Source organism: Camelina sativa, chromosome 20 (genome assembly GCF_030686135.1).
Source record: "Camelina sativa cultivar CO46 ecotype springtype chromosome 20, ASM3068613v1".
NCBI lineage: Eukaryota > Viridiplantae > Streptophyta > Magnoliopsida > Brassicales > Brassicaceae > Camelina > Camelina sativa.
Window position 1 is genome coordinate 32,100,624 of NC_141899.1, and position 17,168 is coordinate 32,117,791.

General features: G+C 35.4%; 3 protein-coding genes and 1 pseudogene across 5 annotated transcripts; 1 reads left to right on the forward strand and 3 right to left on the reverse strand.

The window, feature by feature from the left end:
• Positions 1 to 4,979: 4,979 nt before the first annotated feature.
• LOC147919725 (uncharacterized) lies at positions 4,980 to 10,704 on the reverse strand. The gene is made up of 14 exons (XM_087504077.1): positions 10,682 to 10,704; positions 10,263 to 10,423; positions 9,964 to 10,110; positions 9,685 to 9,809; positions 8,670 to 8,762; positions 8,288 to 8,417; positions 8,086 to 8,164; positions 7,827 to 7,933; positions 7,571 to 7,706; positions 7,275 to 7,435; positions 6,976 to 7,122; positions 6,693 to 6,775; positions 6,531 to 6,598; positions 4,980 to 6,120 (listed from the first exon to the last, which is right to left on the reverse strand). Exons 1-8 carry the CDS (start codon positions 10,702 to 10,704, stop codon positions 7,915 to 7,917), a joined length of 777 nt encoding a protein of 258 aa, XP_087360203.1. The 3' UTR covers positions 4,980 to 6,120; positions 6,531 to 6,598; positions 6,693 to 6,775; positions 6,976 to 7,122; positions 7,275 to 7,435; positions 7,571 to 7,706; positions 7,827 to 7,914.
• Positions 5,160 to 7,716, reverse strand: LOC147919726 (F-box protein At1g30790-like; annotated as a pseudogene). The gene is made up of 5 exons (XR_015592306.1): positions 7,694 to 7,716; positions 7,275 to 7,435; positions 6,976 to 7,122; positions 6,776 to 6,817; positions 5,160 to 6,109 (listed from the first exon to the last, which is right to left on the reverse strand). The product of XR_015592306.1 is annotated as an F-box protein At1g30790-like (transcript).
• LOC147919727 (uncharacterized) lies at positions 9,472 to 13,076 on the reverse strand. The gene is made up of 11 exons (XM_087504078.1): positions 13,072 to 13,076; positions 12,387 to 12,447; positions 11,658 to 11,750; positions 11,276 to 11,405; positions 11,074 to 11,152; positions 10,815 to 10,921; positions 10,559 to 10,694; positions 10,263 to 10,423; positions 9,964 to 10,110; positions 9,685 to 9,767; positions 9,472 to 9,590 (listed from the first exon to the last, which is right to left on the reverse strand). The coding sequence occupies exons 1-6, from the start codon at positions 13,074 to 13,076 to the stop codon at positions 10,903 to 10,905; spliced, it is 387 nt and encodes a 128-aa protein (XP_087360204.1). The 3' UTR covers positions 9,472 to 9,590; positions 9,685 to 9,767; positions 9,964 to 10,110; positions 10,263 to 10,423; positions 10,559 to 10,694; positions 10,815 to 10,902.
• Positions 13,077 to 13,667: 591 nt separating this feature from the next.
• LOC104771724 (uncharacterized) lies at positions 13,668 to 17,022 on the forward strand. 2 transcript variants are annotated; one of them, XR_764911.2, is made up of 9 exons: positions 13,668 to 14,073; positions 14,151 to 14,428; positions 14,518 to 14,691; positions 14,769 to 15,015; positions 15,093 to 15,370; positions 15,462 to 15,641; positions 15,729 to 16,095; positions 16,652 to 16,730; positions 16,819 to 17,022. XR_764911.2 is itself a non-coding variant. In XM_010496302.2 (8 exons), exons 1-7 carry the CDS (start codon positions 13,941 to 13,943, stop codon positions 16,083 to 16,085), a joined length of 1,647 nt encoding a protein of 548 aa, XP_010494604.1. In that variant the 5' UTR covers positions 13,668 to 13,940; the 3' UTR covers positions 16,086 to 16,095; positions 16,819 to 17,022. The 2 variants fall into 2 exon arrangements, 1 of the variants encoding a protein (XP_010494604.1); XM_010496302.2 differs by lacking the exon at positions 16,652 to 16,730.
• The last annotated feature ends 146 nt before the right edge of the window (positions 17,023 to 17,168 follow it).

Genomic DNA, 17,168 nt, shown 5'->3' on the forward strand with positions numbered 1-17,168 from the left:
GAATACAAAGTGGAATACTAGGCCCAAAAGACGGGAGGCTTAAGCTCGCAGACGACATTTATGTCCCAGAGGCCCAAGGTAGCATTTGAGATTTATTTATTTTAAATAAAAAACTGAAAAAAATATATTTGTTCGTCTCTTTTTTTTTTTTGATCAAAATATTTGTTCGTCCTCTAATATCATTTCTTTGGGCGGAGATCCTCCATTTCTGACTAACAATGAACCCGATCAGAGGTAGAAATGAGAGACCCACGCATTTTGTTCCTTCTTTTTTGCTTCAATTAAGGTTGAATTTGTGTAACCTTTATACACGAAAATATTAAAACTGAAACTTTGTGAGATTCATATGATTTGTGACGATGATATTAGTTGCAGGAGCATCGAGAGAGATTCGTTAAAACCAAAGAGAACTCAAATTCAAATGAAATCTAAGACTAAAACTCAAATCTGAAACATTGGTGATCAGATTCGTTATTTGTGAGCGAATGTGATTTGATAAGTAGAGAAAACACATGTTAAAGGCTCAAATCTGAAACCTCTAATCATGAAACAGAACCAAAACTTTTATTAAAATCAAATATAATCAAACTCAAAACTGAAACTTGTTTCTTCTTAACTATCCCACTAACAGACTAACATTGCATAAAAGAAACTGAAACATAATCTCAAAATTAAAACAAAACTGAAACATAATCTCAATTCACACTAAAAAAAAAACCTGCAATCGTTGGGTGGGTAAAGGAGAAGAGGAGAGAAAGGACTGTGGAGAAGAGGCAGAAATTGGGAGTGTGGTTCCTTGATGTCGAAGACCTGGACAGTGCCGGAGAGATCGCAGGCGGCGAAAAGGTACACCGTTGGAACGGAAACAGACGGAGGAGACAACATCACGGAAGGAGAAACGGCGGGAGGAGGAAAGAGAGAGTGAGACAGAGGCGGAGTGAGCGACGGCCAAGGAGTGTGAGGGTGGAGATAGAGAAAGTCAAGGCGAAGATGGAGGAGACAAGAGAAGAGCTTTTTTAAAAGAAAAAAATTATTAAAAATAAATCTCAAAAGCTTTGCCACTTTTTTGTTTTCAAAACAGCAAGATTTTCGAATTGCCACGTCATCGATACAGAGAAGGGTTATATTGCGGGTGACTTTTGAGATTGCAGTATTGACTTGTATTTATATGAAGTGAAGGGTTTTCTTGCAAAAAAAATTACTTGGAGGGTTTTTTTGCACAAAACCCTTTTAAAATTGGTTTCAAACATGATTTACGTGGTTTTCTACCGAATTTGGTTCATATATAGAGATATATAGGAGAACTTTTGATTCGGGTAAAAATAAGCTGAAAACTTACGATTCGATAATATTTGAGATAAGGTCATAGGGAAAACGGTCAATTTCCCCACAAACTTAATTGCTACATGAACTTAACTAAAATTTCAATTTCCTACACAAACAATCTAAAATCGGTCAAAACCCCCAAATCGATAAACGGGTGTGACTATTCAGTTAATAAATGCTGACTAGGATGTCATGTAATATCACCAAAGGATGATGTTTCACTCATTAAAAAGAAAAGAATAACTTATAAAACAAAAATAAAACAAATTATAATCATATATATAAAGTGGAGTTCCAATCTCTCATTATTGGTCCACTTGGCAATACAATTTTAACAAAAAAAAAATTCTATTAATACACAAATTTAAAAACATTAATTTTCACATTTAACTCACATAATATAAAACTGAAATCTTTATAGCTTCTCCATATAAATTATGCATTAACTTTATTTCTCCACTCAGTTGTATTAATCAATTGTATTAAAACAAAACAATAAATTAGAATTGTAACTCTCATTTTTCTAAATATAATTTTTCATCATTTATCTTCCTATAAATACTCATTATCGTATTCTCTTAGTCTATCACTCTTTCATTCTCTCATCTTCTTCCACTACTCTCAAATCTCTTTTTTGTTTTGTTTTGTTTTGTTTTGTATTTTTTTTGTTATTGTTGTTGTATGGGTTATAAAAAATCAAATCAAATCTCATTGTAAAAGCTTAGTTTTAGAGTTTGTATGATATGTATATCTTATATATTTATTTTAATCTTTTAAAATGTTTATCTCCATTTTCTATTTTATATTAACATCTTATAAATCATTATTTTCATACTTCCTTACAATATTCACCACACAATAAGATCATAAAGTTGAAATGATCCATATGTAATTATCTATTATGTCTCTGGTTATCTCACATATTCATGTATCATTTTTAATAATTTATAAAAATCAATATAATATTTAAAGATCAATATAATTATCCATTTATCAATTTATAAAGACTATTTTGTTTTGTGATCCAATTTATAAATCTGCAGAGATCAATATAATATATATATTTTTTATGATTTGAGGTTTTTGAAAACAAAAAGAACATAATTAAACAATTGGTTTTTTGTGTCTTTAATCAAAATAAAAAATGATCCAAAAAACAAAACATATTCAACTGGACCTTAAATATAAAAATAAAATATAATTTTAAAAATATCATTTCACTAAATTCTCTAAAGATGAAACCATTAGTATGAAATCTAGCACTATAATTAAATTGATGAGTGAAAACCAAAAAAATATAAGTCATCCTTGGGATTTTAAAAATTATTGAGATTGAAGAATTCATATAATTTTATAAGAAAACTAATTTAGTTTGTCACTTAAAAAGTATTATTTTTTATTTTGAAATGTTATGTGTAAGTGTTGAGTTTATATCAACAAACAACCAAATCATGTGAATTTTGATTCATCTACTTGGTATTCCTTTTATTTTAGGTTATAAAAAATTAAAATATTTATTTGTAATTAAAGACATGTAACTCCATTTAACTCAAATGTAACTCCTATCCAATAATTGTACATTAATTCATTCCTCCTACTAACTTATTATCTTTCAAAAGAAATTATTTTTGGTTAAATTTTAATATTTTTTTATTTATTTTGGTTGGCTAAACTTATATTCATATTTTGGTTGGCTAAATTAATATATTTCTCATGTAAAATTATTGTTTATAATATATTTCTCATTTCAAAGTTTAAAGCAATATATCATATATATATAAAAGAAAGGTTTTGGTCTCTAATTATTGGTTGATTTTAATTTAATGTTTTCTAATTTTTTTTTTTTTTTTTTTTATTTGTTTTCTAATTGCTTTAAACAATATTTAAGATCCAGTAAACACAATAAATTTAACTCACACATTAAAATAAAATTATAACTGAAAATAAAATAAATTATACATTAATCATATTCTACCACTCAATTTTATTCAAACACAATAAATTACTATTGTAACTCCATAGTTCTAAATGTAACTTCCATCATTTCTTATCATATAAATAAGCATTCTCTCAATCTATCATTCTCTCATATTGACATTCTTTTACTATCTCATTTTCACATTCTTTCATTCTCTTCTATAATACCTCAAATCATTTTTCGTTTTTTTTTTGTTATTTTTGATTTCTTATTTTTGTTGTATGGGTTGTAAAAAAAAATGAAATATCACTGTAAATTGTTAATGCTAAATTTTAATATAGAGACTACATGATATATATTTTACATTGTTCTTATTTTAAAAGATTTATCTCCTTTATCTAATTTGGATTATTATCTTATAAGTAATCATTCTCTCTTCCTCTCCCACCAATATCAAATGTTGTTATATCTCATATGTGTTGTAAGAGTTTGATTCTATATTTTAATTTAGAAAGTATTATATATATATATAGATATTACATTGTTCTATTTTTTAAAGATTCATCTCCATTATCTAATTTGGATTACCATCTTATAGTAAACATTCTCTCCTCCTCTCCTACCAATATCAAATGTTGTTATATCTCATATGTGTTGTAACTTGTAAGAGTTTGATTCTATATTTTAATGTAGAAAGTATTATATATATTTAACATTGTTTTCAATTTTTATTTTATTTATATAAAAAAATATTTCTTTTATATTTCTTGCCTTTCTAATCTATTCATATTTATTTTTAAAATTTGCATAGTTAAATTTAAATTCACATATGTTGGTTTTAACAAAACAATCAACTTTATTTGAGAATTAGATGTTCCTATTCATTTTTAAACGATCAATGTGTAACATATAAGCATTTTGTCTTGCAATCACAAGTTCCATTTCCATTGCTTAACTCCATGGTTAAACTATAATATATGCTGTCCTATTTGTAGGAATTACAACATACTTATTTATTTAAAAGAGCAGATGATTAAACGAAATAAATATTTCTCCAAATTTTATAATTCAATCAGTGAGTGTACTTATTACTTTGAAAAACTTTTACATTGAAGTTCATAAAATCATATAAGAAAACTAAAATACTATATCACTTCAAATTTGGAAGGAAACACTTGGTATTCCTTTTAAAAAAAGTCAAGACACATATAAAATTTTATTAATATTTAACTCACTTTAAAGACATTAAAGGTCATTTAACTCAAAAATAACTTCTATCCAATAATTTCATACATTCCTCCCACAAATAAAAAATATATATATATATGTTCAAGATTGTATTTAAATATTACATAATTTTTTAGTTAGCTAAAATTTATAGTCACATATATACAATATATATACATAAGAATTTATATTACTTATTAACACCATAATTCGACCCATTATTTGCTTAACTCAATATTGGTTTCAAAGCCAACTAAAGAAACACAGAAACGATCTTATTGATATTAGACCAAAACATGGGCATACAAACATAATCACTTACACGGAAGATATTTTTAAAAAATAACTTATTATTGCAACATCAACGTATGAAGGGTTTACATAAGCAGTTAATTAGAAAATCTATAATACAATAAATGTATTAGAAACAGTATTAGTCAATGATAAGATTGGATCCTCAAAAGCAAGAAACAACAACTTCATAATTCATAAAAAATAAATGCCACAATTATACACATCTGAACGAAATGATATAAATATATAGTGTATAAATAAAAGTGACGGGAAAGCCCGTATATGCCTAATTAAAACGAAATAATACAAAAAAAAACGAAAAAGATAAAAAAAAAAAAAACAAGAAAGTGTCAACTACATCACAACCCACGCGTTGCGTGGGAAAGCACCTAGTTTATAAAGACAGGAGACTTTCGAAGTGTTCCGGTGAGAAAAGGACTTGACAAACACATTGCTCTTCACTTGAATGATTGCACCCAAACTCTTCAAATCCTTTAAGTTCAACCCTTCTGATTAACTTCACGCCTCCTTTGTTGTAGTAGTAAATGTACAATGGCTCATGCTTGGGATGAAACTTTAGCGGACCTTTAACGACCTCGTAGCTTTTGTTCATCCCTAAGATTTTTAACTCAATATTCCCGGACAAATGCAACAACAAAGGGTGGACAGTTAGTCCTTTCCTATACCAGTGGCGTTTTTTTGTCAAAGTCATCTAGAATCCACAAATCAAAACTACCAGGAAGAGCACGTGGTAAGGGCCTAACCCCGGCTACCCTCCCATTGAAGTTGATCAATGATGCATGTTTTATGACTGGCCAATATGTGTTGATAGAACCTATGCAGTCACCTCTAACGTTAAAACGAAAAATAAACAATCTCTTCTCTTGTCTTCGGGTAGTCGACACACACCGTAATACACCATCCCATTGATGCATATTCCATTTGTTACAACTGTATAACGCGGGATTTTTCTACCTTTGATGCTTCTCCATGAAAGATTTCCTCCTCCAATTGTTAAAACCATGTGCTCTTGACAAGGTTGGCCATGCCAAGACGTGCTACACAATGCTTTGTATACATTACCAACAGGATCATATCCCAAGAACATACATATGTGCTCTCTTGTACCACTAGAAGCTTTGATATCCGGCAATGCTATGACTTGTCTAGTGCTAGGGTTACATATCGTGAACCGACCTGGATCTGAAGGATGTGACAAACCGAACAATCCATGGATGGAAGAGCAATGAACAAGGTCCACAGGGAAACCGGACAGTGTCATTTCGGGATAGGTATGCAAAGAAGTATAACGAATAGGGTTCTGCCTGTTGGAGATTGAATCTTCTGATTAAATCCTACAACAAAGAAAGCTTCAAGTGAGGAGAAGAAGAAGAACAGAGTAAAGCAAAGAAAGAGAAGAACAAGAAGAAGTTGTCGTGCGAAGACCAAAGGAGGAAGAAGAGTCAACGACACAAAGAGAAAAAGAAACAAGTCAACAAGAGAGAAGTTGGGCTTGTGTTTTGTAATAAAGCTATTGGGCTGTAAGTGTATTAGGCCTACAAATGTTAGTGGGTTTGGTTGGTTAGCTATAATAATTAGGTTAAGAATGAAACCTAAGTATAAAGGTGATGTAATGTTGTAAGATAACCTTATCCAAGATATTATCGATGTAGAAGGTTAAGCATAAACACTTCTTGGATCCTTTCTCTCTACACCAACGAAAGTGAAACAAAGAGAGTGAAAGAGAGAAAGTGAGAGATCAAACCTTTGTGAGTAAAACAGAGGTCAAAGTAAGAATTCCAACATGGTATCAGAGCTGAAGATCCCTGGAGCCTGCAAGAAGAAGAAGGGGTTGAGGCTGAGAGGGAGAAAAGGCAGTCTAAGAAGAGACTGAAGAAGAAGGGAAAGTGAGGGGATGTGTTCGGACCTGAAGCTTGGTTAGAGAAGCCCAACGGATCCGAGAGTAAGGAGGAAGTGAGATGCGACTAGAGAAGCTGCTCAATGGAATACCTGCAGCCAAGTGAGAGGCTGTGAGGGAGAAGAAGAAAATTGCTGTAAGAGGAAACGGCAAAAGAAAGAAGAGAAATATGGAGTCAGCCATCATGAAAGAAGACGGCAAAAATCAGGCCGTGAAAAAAAAAAAAAAAAAAAAAAAAAAAAGGGAGAGACGCAGCTCAAAGGCTGTGAAGAGGAAAGAGAAAGAAAACAACCTGCTGTGAGACATCCATGGACCATCTTGGCTGCATCTTGCTGTGAGACAGGGGAAGTCTTGATGGAACAACCAAGCCATGTTCTGGTTGTTGGTGATGCGGGTTCAAATAAAAAAAAGCCACATGAAGTGGTGAAGAGGAAGAGGCCTGCACAACAAGATGAGTGTAAGGCTGAGGAAGAAAAGAAAAAAAAAAGGAAGAAAGAAGAGCAAAGCTAAAACTATGTCGGAGAAGGAGAGAAGGAAAAGGATGTGGTGACAAGAGCACCATCAGCTACCACAAACACTTTCACACCGTACCTTCAAGAGCATCCAAGAAGGCGAGGAGGTCTCTGGAAGAAGCTGTGGAGATAGTGCGGATGTGAACACAGAGTTGTGGGGTGATTTCTTTTCTTGTTATGACATGGCGAAGTGAAGCTTGAAGATGCTTTGTGAAGTTGAGGATCCATGTGGTTCTCCAACTGAAACAAGAAGAGAAAAGAAGCCAAGGTTAGAGAAAAACCAAAGTGGAGGTGTAAGGAATCAAACAAAAAAAAAAGGTCGGACAAAGCCGAGATTGATGATTCAAGAATTCAAAGCTAAGGTTAGAGAAAAACCTAGGTGAAGAGAGGGAGCCTGCACAGAAAAGAAGAGTGTAAGGCTGGAATAGAAGAGGTGTAATCCTCTTGGAGGATGTGTCAAAGAAGAGTGGGGCTGAAGCAGAGAAGAAGCTCAGTCACCAATGAAAGGAAGCTGCAGCCATGATAAGAAATTCTCATGAGGTTAGTGTGCATAAAATCAAAGTTCAAAGATCAACAATATTCAAATTCAAGAAGGATGGATTGAGAAAGAAGGTTGAGGCTGAGAACAAACTATGTGAAGCATCAAACCAAGAGGGAGAATCTGTAGCTGAGGTCGAAGAGGAGAGAGGTATGCTTAAGTTTGGAAAGTTTTTGATTACTCAAGTTGTGTTGGAGATTCTGAAAAAACCAAATAGACCGAGGTTAGAGAATAGCTTTAGGTGATGGTGAAAAGAACCAAACAGACTAAAGTCAACCAAAGTGATGGTTTAGAGAATGGAAATGCACAACTTGGTGATCAAAGAAGACTCAAAGTAAAGAAAGGGAGATACCTGAGGTTAAGAGAAGTGCACAAGCTGTTGGAGAAGCAGAGATCAAAGCTAAAACAAAAACCAGAAACAAGATGCTCACCTAAGAGTGAAAGGGAGCAATAAACTGGTTAGGAAGGCAAAGAAAGATCAAGCTGAATCCAAACAGTGAATGAAGAAAGAAGCTCACCATAGAGGGAGCTGAATAAGGATAAGAGAAGCTCACCGCAGAGGGAGCTTGAGCCGGTTGCACAAGCGCCGAAGAAGATGTGAACAAGAGTCATGTGAGAAGAGCTCGCGGGAAAGCTTGAAGGAGAATTGCAGGTTATAGAGATGAAGCCACAAGGCTGACTTATCTGCAAGGAGAAACATTGGAAAAGAAATTGGTCAAAGAGATTCAGAGGAGATGCAAAGAAAATATGTCAAAAAAAAAAGGACAAATATATTTGCAAAAGAGGAAACTGGATCGACAGAGATTCAGATGAAGAGGGAGATTCAAAGAGCTAGCTTGCAAAATGAGTTATGTCGACATAGTAACAGAGAATTCTTTAAAGATGGTGATGTCAGACAACAAACTGCAGCTAGAGAAGGAAGAGGTACAAAAGTACCTTGAGTCGTGGATTGAGTTGGTTGCAAAAGGCCTTAAGACTCGAACCAGAAGAGACACGGCAAGACTGGCGAGAGATTCCACTCCCAAGCACCTGCAAGCGAAAGCAGAAGAAGCTTGATTAAAGAAGAATCAAAGCAAGAGGGAGATGATGAAGAACTTCACAAAATCATATATATATATATATAAAAAAAAAAAAAAAAAAAAAGAAGAAAAAAAGGAAAAAAAAGGGGAGTGATGTGTGAAGGTTCAGAGCAAGAGGGAGAAAGAGAAAGCAAGCTTACAGTGAGCTATGCTTATGACGTGAATGAGATTCTGATAGAGGAGAGTCGAATTCAGCGAAGAAGAACAAGGAGCATGGGATTCAAAATCCCTAATTTGATTTTGGGATTTAATTGAAAGATTCAAGAGGGAGTGTTGGAGATTGAATCTTCTGATTAAATCCTACAACAAAGAAAGCTTCAAGTGAGGAGAAGAAGAAGAACAGAGTAAAGCAAAGAAAGAGAAGAACAAGAAGAAGTTGTCGTGCGAAGACCAAAGGAGGAAGAAGAGTCAACGACACAAAGAGAAAAAGAAACAAGTCAACAAAAGAGAAGTTGGGCTTGTGTTTTGTAATAAAGCTATTAGGCTGTAAGTGTATTAGGCCTACAAATGTTAGTGGGTTTGGTTGGTTAGCTATAGTAATTAGGTTAAGAATGAAACCTAAGTATAAAGGTGATGTAATGTTGTAAGATAACCTTATCCAAGATATTATCGATGTAGAAGGTTAAGCATAAACACTTCTTGGATCCTTTCTCTCTACACCAACGAAAGTGAAACAAAGAGAGTGAAAGAGAGAAAGTGAGAGATCAAACCTTTGTGAGTAAAACAGAGGTCAAAGTAAGAATTCCAACATGGTATCAGAGCTGAAGATCCCTGGAGCCTGCAAGAAGAAGAAGGGGTTGAGGCTGAGAGGGAGAAAAGGCAGTCTAAGAAGAGACTGAAGAAGAAGGGAAAGTGAGGGGATGTGTTCGGACCTGAAGCTTGGTTAGAGAAGCCCAACGGATCCGAGAGTAAGGAGGAAGTGAGATGCGGCTAGAGAAGCTGCTCAATGGAATACCTGCAGCCAAGTGAGAGGCTGTGAGGGAGAAGAAGAAAATTGCTGTAAGAGGAAACGACAAAAGAAAGAAGAGAAATATGGAGTCAGCCATCATGAAAGAAGACGGCAAAAATCAGGCCGTGAAAAAAAAAAAAAAAAAAAAAAAAGGGAGAGACGCAGCTCAAAGGCTGTGAAGAGGAAAGAGAAAGAAAACAACCTGCTGTGAGACATCCATGGACCATCTTGGCTGCATCTTGCTGTGAGACAGGGGAAGTCTTGATGGAACAACCAAGCCATGTTCTGGTTGTTGGTGATGCGGGTTCAAATAAAAAAAAGCCACATGAAGTGGTGAAGAGGAAGAGGCCTGCACAACAAGATGAGTGTAAGGCTGAGGAAGAAAAGAAAAAAAAAAGGAAGAAAGAAGAGCAAAGCTAAAACTATGTCGGAGAAGGAGAGAAGGAAAAGGATGTGGTGACAAGAGCACCATCAGCTACCACAAACACTTTCACACCGTACCTTCAAGAGCATCCAAGAAGGCGAGGAGGTCTCTGGAAGAAGCTGTGGAGATAGTGCGGATGTGAACACAGAGTTGTGGGGTGATTTCTTTTCTTGTTATGACATGGCGAAGTGAAGCTTGAAGATGCTTTGTGAAATTGAGGATCCATGTGGTTCTCCAACTGAAACAAGAAGAGAAAAGAAGCCAAGGTTAGAGAAAAACCAAAGTGGAGGTGTAAGGAATCAAACAAAAAAAAAAGGTCGGACAAAGCCGAGATTGATGATTCAAGAATTCAAAGCTAAGGTTAGAGAAAAACCTAGGTGAAGAGAGGGAGCCTGCACAGAAAAGAAGAGTGTAAGGCTGGAATAGAAGAGGTGTAATCCTCTTGGAGGATGTGTCAAAGAAGAGTGGGGCTGAAGCAGAGAAGAAGCTCAATCACCAATGAAAGGAAGCTGCAGCCATGATAAGAAATTCTCATGAGGTTAGTGTGCATAAAATCAAAGTTCAAAGATCAACAATATTCAAATTCAAGAAGGATGGATTGAGAAAGAAGGTTGAGGCTGAGAACAAACTATGTGAAGCATCAAACCAAGAGGGAGAATCTGTAGCTGAGGTCGAAGAGGAGAGAGGTATGCTTAAGTTTGGAAAGTTTTTGATTACTCAAGTTGTGTTGGAGATTCTGAAAAAACCAAATAGACCGAGGTTAGAGAATAGCTTTAGGTGATGGTGAAAAGAACCAAACAGACTAAAGTCAACCAAAGTGATGGTTTAGAGAATGGAAATGCACAACTTGGTGATAAAAGAAGACTCAAAGTAAAGAAAGGGAGATACCTGAGGTTAAGAGAAGTGCACAAGCTGTTGGAGAAGCAGAGATCAAAGCTAAAACAAAAACCAGAAACAAGATGCTCACCTAAGAGTGAAAGGGAGCAATAAACTGGTTAGGAAGGCAAAGAAAGATCAAGCTGAATCCAAACAGTGAATGAAGAAAGAAGCTCACCATAGAGGGAGCTGAATAAGGATAAGAGAAGCTCACCGCAGAGGGAGCTTGAGCCGGTTGCACAAGCGCCGAAGAAGATGTGAACAAGAGTCATGTGAGAAGAGCTCGCGGGAAAGCTTGAAGGAGAATTGCAGGTTATAGAGATGAAGCCACAAGGCTGACTTATCTGCAAGGAGAAACATTGGAAAAGAAATTGGTCAAAGAGATTCAGAGGAGATGCAAAGAAAATATGTCAAAAAAAAAAGGACAAATATATTTGCAAAAGAGGAAACTGGATCGACAGAGATTCAGATGAAGAGGGAGATTCAAAGAGCTAGCTTGCAAAATGAGTTATGTCGACATAGTAACAGAGAATTCTTTAAAGATGGTGATGTCAGACAATAAACTGCAGCTAGAGAAGGAAGAGGTACAAAAGTACCTTGAATCGTGGATTGAGTTGGTTGCAAAAGGCCTTAAGACTCGAACCAGAAGAGACACGGCAAGACTGGCGAGAGATTCCACTCCCAAGCACCTGCAAGCGAAAGCAGAAGAAGCTTGATTAAAGAAGAATCAAAGCAAGAGGGAGATGATGAAGAACTTCACAAAATCATATATATATATATATATATAAATAAAAAAAAAAAAAAAAAGGAAAAAAAAGGGGAGTGATGTGTGAAGGTTCAGAGCAAGAGGGAGAAAGAGAAAGCAAGCTTACAGTGAGCTATGCTTATGACGTGAATGAGATTCTGATAGAGGAGAGTCGAATTCAGCGAAGAAGAACAAGGAGCATGGGATTCAAAATCCCTAATTTGATTTTGGGATTTAATTGAAAGATTCAAGAGGGAGTGTTGGAGATTGAATCTTCTGATTAAATCCTACAACAAAGAAAGCTTCAAGTGAGGAGAAGAAGAAGAACAGAGTAAAGCAAAGAAAGAGAAGAACAAGAAGAAGTTGTCGTGCGAAGACCAAAGGAGGAAGAAGAGTCAACGACACAAAGAGAAAAAGAAACAAGTCAACAAGAGAGAAGTTGGGCTTGTGTTTTGTAATAAAGCTATTGGGCTGTAAGTGTATTAGGCCTACAAATGTTAGTGGGTTTGGTTGGTTAGCTATAGTAATTAGGTTAAGAATGAAACCTAAGTATAAAGGTGATGTAATGTTGTAAGATAACCTTATCCAAGATATTATCGATGTAGAAGGTTAAGCATAAACACTTCTTGGATCCTTTCTCTCTACACCAACGAAAGTAAAACAAAGAGAGTGAAAGAGAGAAAGTGAGAGATCAAACCTTTGTGAGTAAAACAGAGGTCAAAGTAAGAATTCCAACACTGCCGGCAACTGCGTATTGGCATTGGAAGATTGGTAACCAAAGAAGTAGTAGGTATCTCTGTTTCATTGTGTGAAGAAGATAAGAGGATTACACGGTTCTCAGAAATACGAACACCGACTAGAAACCGTGACCGAGTTTGGGACATTAAGCAGAACGAATTGATGAATACTCGGTTTCGGATGACGGATAGCCATAACTTGGATACACATTGGAACCTCTTAAGAGATTTAGCCGGCAATCTCTTCAGAATCTCAATTGTTAGATCAAGAGGGTTGGATATAAAGAGCTAAGTTGCTGATTGAGGCGCTACATACACCATCCTCACCTCTCATGTCACTCTCGTCTTGCTTTTTATAAGAAATCTTGTCTCAACATTCCCCCGCTAATACTCCAGCCATTGATAAATCTAGGCTATCTAGTCAAAACAGAACCTACTGTGCATCACTTTTACGATAGTAAGTTTATTAAACATATATGTTTTTTTTTTTTTTCTTCTTACAAATCGAGAGAAGAAATAAACACTTACCTCATAGAATCTACTTTTCCAATCGTGTATTGCAAAAGAAAAAGAACCAACCCTCTCTCCGGCTAACCCTAAGTCGAATATTATACGGCAAAAAAAGAGTGATAAACGAGGAGTCTAATTTAAAGAACAAACATGAGAGAGATTCACTCCTTTTTTTTTTTTTAAGCCGGAATGTGTTTAACACTTAAACAAAAAATTATTTTAGATTATTATTTTTTATTGCAGCTAAAACTTCATACAACTCATATATAAATATAAGAGGGAGTGTTAATACATTTTAATTTAACACCATCATTAGTATACCTTTCCACAAATGATTAATGCATTATTTTAAAGTAAGGAATGAGCTTGCTTTGTCCTTAATTTGTCTATCAAACAAATGATCGAAAGGGAAAATAAAAAAAAAAGAGAAAAATTGATGACCCGCTTAAAGATACATCATAAACACGGGGATCTATTCTAAAACCGGTTGGCTTTTTTAACTAAAATATTTAATCTCGATTTTGCCCTTTTCAATTTCAGTTAACCTTCTCCATAATGTTAAATTGAGTGGCCAATTAGGTAATAAAAGCGACAATTTTGGACATTTTGTCTACAACGTACTCCGAAGAGATTAAATCTCCAAAATCAGTCCCTTTCTCTCGCTCTCTTCAAAATCTAAAAACCTCTTCTTGATCTCTCGCTCGTCCTCTTCTTCTTCTTCACTCAATCTCTTTCCCTTTCTCGCTCGCTCTCTTCGGAATTGCGTCTCTCGCTTTCTCTACGCATAGTCTCTTCTTCTTCTTCGCGCAAGAATAGATCTTTATTCTTCTCGATCGTTCCTCCTTCTTCGCACAAGAACCAATCTTTCGTCTCACCAGTTCGGGATAATGGCTGAAGCAAGCAGCAGCACACGTGGTGATGATGGCGTCTACAGTACTACGAGTAGTATTGATTTTTTTGGGGAAAGGAGGAGCATCCTCCTCCATAACGGGAATGGGGTTCAATCGCTTCTGTCAATATGTAAATTCTTGAACCCAATCGCGGATTTGTGGAGTTTTGCGTGTTTCTGATTTTCATTTTTTTTGTTTTTTTATTAGGCAATGCACTCATGCTCAGAGAAAAATTAGTTCTTGATAGCGACTTAACCACCGAATCGGAATTGGTCTTGTTTCTTAAAGAGAAACTAAAAGAACTTTGTCCTGAAACGATGAAAGATAGCCTCGATCATGCAGTTTCCACAACTCAGGATCTTGCCAAGTATAACCCAAAGCCAGTGTGGGATGGGATTGGCTCATTCAGGGAAAACACATGCTCTTCCATTTTTGATGTGTTACAGATTGCTTTGGTCCACGGATGGATCATTACTGATGATAAGGTATCCTTAACTTCCCTAAAGTTTGATTTTTTTTTTATTTTATAGTTTTAAATCTCTGTTCTCATTCATATATGGGTCTCGGATTCCAGAACGTAGAACCCAAATCCTACGATGAGATAGAGGTTCCTGGTTCGTCTGATCTTGAAAACGCTATGGCTAGTGGAGATGTTACACTCGATGGTTTCTCAACTTTGAAAGAAAAAATTGGGGAACATCAAATATGTGTAGTAGTACACAAAAACCAGCTTCACACTGCCATGAAGGTAGAATAGTGGTGTAGTATGTTGTTTTTTGTTTTAGTTCTGTTTATTACAACTTACTGTGTTCTTTTGGGATGTAGCATGAAGAAGAACTTTATCTTCTCATAATGGAAAAAGAGTTAAATAGCATGGGTAAGGTGTGGAAAAAGTTGATGAATGGTTCAATGGTAGGAGACGATCTTAAAGAGGAGGTAAGAGAGGGTATTGCTTTGGATGCCATCGGTGAGGCTTCCATCTACTGTACTTCCATGGAATTTAATTTCCTTGGGGAATATAGGACCATCTTACTCCACAACGGGGATGGACTAGACTCTCTGATATCAATATGTGAGTTCTGAGAACAATCACTTAGGTTAGGCTTTGGGGAAAGTTACTTATTGCTGACTTTATGTTTTTCTTTCTAGGTAATGCTCTCATCTTAAGAGAAAATATTATTCTTGAGGATGAGTTCACTGACGAGTGGGAATTGGTTCGGTTTCTAAATGAGAAAATACAAGAACTTTGCCCTGAAACGATGAAAAACAGCCTCCCTGATGCTATTTCCAGAGCTCAAGATCTTAGAGATTATCGTCCACCAAAACCACTGTGTAATAGGATTGACTCTTTTGGAGACAACAGCTGCTCTTTAATTTTTGATGTCCTACAGATACCTTTGTTCCATGGATGGATCGAAACTGATAAGGTATTATGACTTTGACTTTTTGTGCTTTAGATCAGTTTTCTAGTTTTTTTTTTAATCTGTGTACTCATTCACAATTTGCCTCTGTTTCCAGAACGTAGAGCCCAAATGCTGCAATGAAATAAATGCTTCTGGGTCTCCTGATCTTGAAACGATTATGCTGAACAAGGATGGTGATTTCACAGACTATGGTCTCTATTCTTTAAAAGAAAAAATTGGGAATCATCAAATATGTGTCTTAGTAAACAGTAACAAGTTCCACACTGCCATTAAGGTATAATACTGGTGTACTATTATGTTGTTTTTCGTTTTGTTTTAGGGATGTTTATTACTGACTTAGTTTGTGTTTTTTTGAATGCAGCATAATGACGAGCTTTATCTTCTCATCGTGGACAAATATATACAAAGCTCTGCTAAGGTGTGGGAAAAGGTGAATGGTGGCATTGTAGGAGAGGATTTTATACAGTCAAGCGAGAGTGATTTGTATGAGGAGAGATACGATACTGGAGTTGGACTTACAGAAGAAGCAGCAGAAGAACATTATGGTTTCGAAGGCTCAATGGAGGGTAGTTATTCTCAGTACCAGGATGATGTTGGTGACGATTCTCGAGACTCTATGGAGACGCATGTTGGTGGTAGATACTCACCCACTTCTGTGCTCGATTTTGGCAGTTCTGACTCCACCTCTGACTCCACATCTGACTCCACATCTGACTAATGCAAATATGGTATGAGTTTCTTACTTAAACTTCTACAATGGTTCTTGTAGCTCGTTGTATTGTGCTTAATGGGGGTTTCGAATTTAGGTTTCTGCTGGTTGAGATTCAATAGGGTCACTTTAATTCTTTCGAAAGATATAATCGAATAGATGAGTTTTCCCATGATTTTCGGATTAGGTTAGATCTGTTGTTTAACTCGTTGGGAGTGTCTGGGACTTAAAACAGGATTGAGCGGATAGTTAGGCTAATTGTTATTTAAATAGCATCACGTGGAACCAATGCTTGGAGTAGTTTGCACTGAGATAAGGTGTGTAAGCATATACCAAGGCAGTGAATCCTGAATCCTGATGTTCAACATCTCATCACATGAAGCATATACATGTTATGTGCTTCCAAATTTATACATGTTATTTCTGGATTGAAACTATAATATCATATATATATACATGTTATTTCTGGATTGAAACACTAAGGAATAGCTTCCAGTTGATTTAGGAATTTTCAGATATCAAAATAGGTAATGTGATGCATAGAGATATGCTCATTGCTCAATATGGTTTTGCAGCTGCATGGTGTGGTTTGAGCTGCTGCTGTTAGATATATCAATATGGTTTATGTTGTTAAGCTCTGATTGACATGAGAAGGTCTATTATGTTGTTAATCTCTTTGGCATGTTATTTTGTTTTGATTGTTCCTTATAGATAAATCACAAAATGGTTAAATATGATGCAGGGAGCAAGTGAAATCAGGGAGTTGCAGGCGTTCAACAGGAGCTCCATATTTTCTCAATGTCTTGTAGATAAACATATGTTCTTTTTTTGGGACTCATTAATCTGGAAATCGAAGTGTATATCCCTTAGGAAAACAAAGTGTATCAGCATTTTACATTTTTTCTATCCAATTCTTGCCATGGATTAAAGAATTTAGTTAAACAAAGTGTATACAGCATTTTTGATTCTGTCAATTACATATCGCCGGCGGTTATGTCAATTGCATTCTATATATATATATATATATATATGTATTGTAATTCCTTTAAACGGCGTCTTCTGGCTTCCACACTCATCAGCTTCCCACTTCGC

Bases quoted from the DNA above. Each gene is read 5' to 3' on its own strand.
- LOC147919725 (XM_087504077.1), bottom strand. From the start codon at position 10,704: ATGGCTGCAGCTTCCTTTCATTG. The intron at 9,810-9,963 runs GTTGTTTTCTTT...TTCCTCTTACAG, and splicing joins CCATGGATGTCTCACAGCAG to CAATTTTCTTCTTCTCCCTC. The intron at 8,418-8,669 runs GTACTTTTGTAC...TTCTCCTTGCAG, and splicing joins AACTCAATCCACGACTCAAG to ATAAGTCAGCCTTGTGGCTT.
- LOC147919727 (XM_087504078.1), bottom strand. The intron at 11,751-12,386 runs GTTATCTTACAA...TTTCGCTTGCAG, and splicing joins TCGATAATATCTTGGATAAG to GTGCTTGGGAGTGGAATCTC. The intron at 11,406-11,657 runs GTACTTTTGTAC...TTCTCCTTGCAG, and splicing joins AACTCAATCCACGATTCAAG to ATAAGTCAGCCTTGTGGCTT.
- LOC104771724 (XM_010496302.2), top strand. From the start codon at position 13,941: ATGGCTGAAGCAAGCAGCAGCACACGTGGTGATGATGGCGTCTACAGT. The intron at 15,016-15,092 runs GTGAGTTCTGAG...TTTTCTTTCTAG, and splicing joins AGACTCTCTGATATCAATAT to GTAATGCTCTCATCTTAAGA. The intron at 15,642-15,728 runs GTATAATACTGG...TTTTGAATGCAG, and splicing joins AGTTCCACACTGCCATTAAG to CATAATGACGAGCTTTATCT.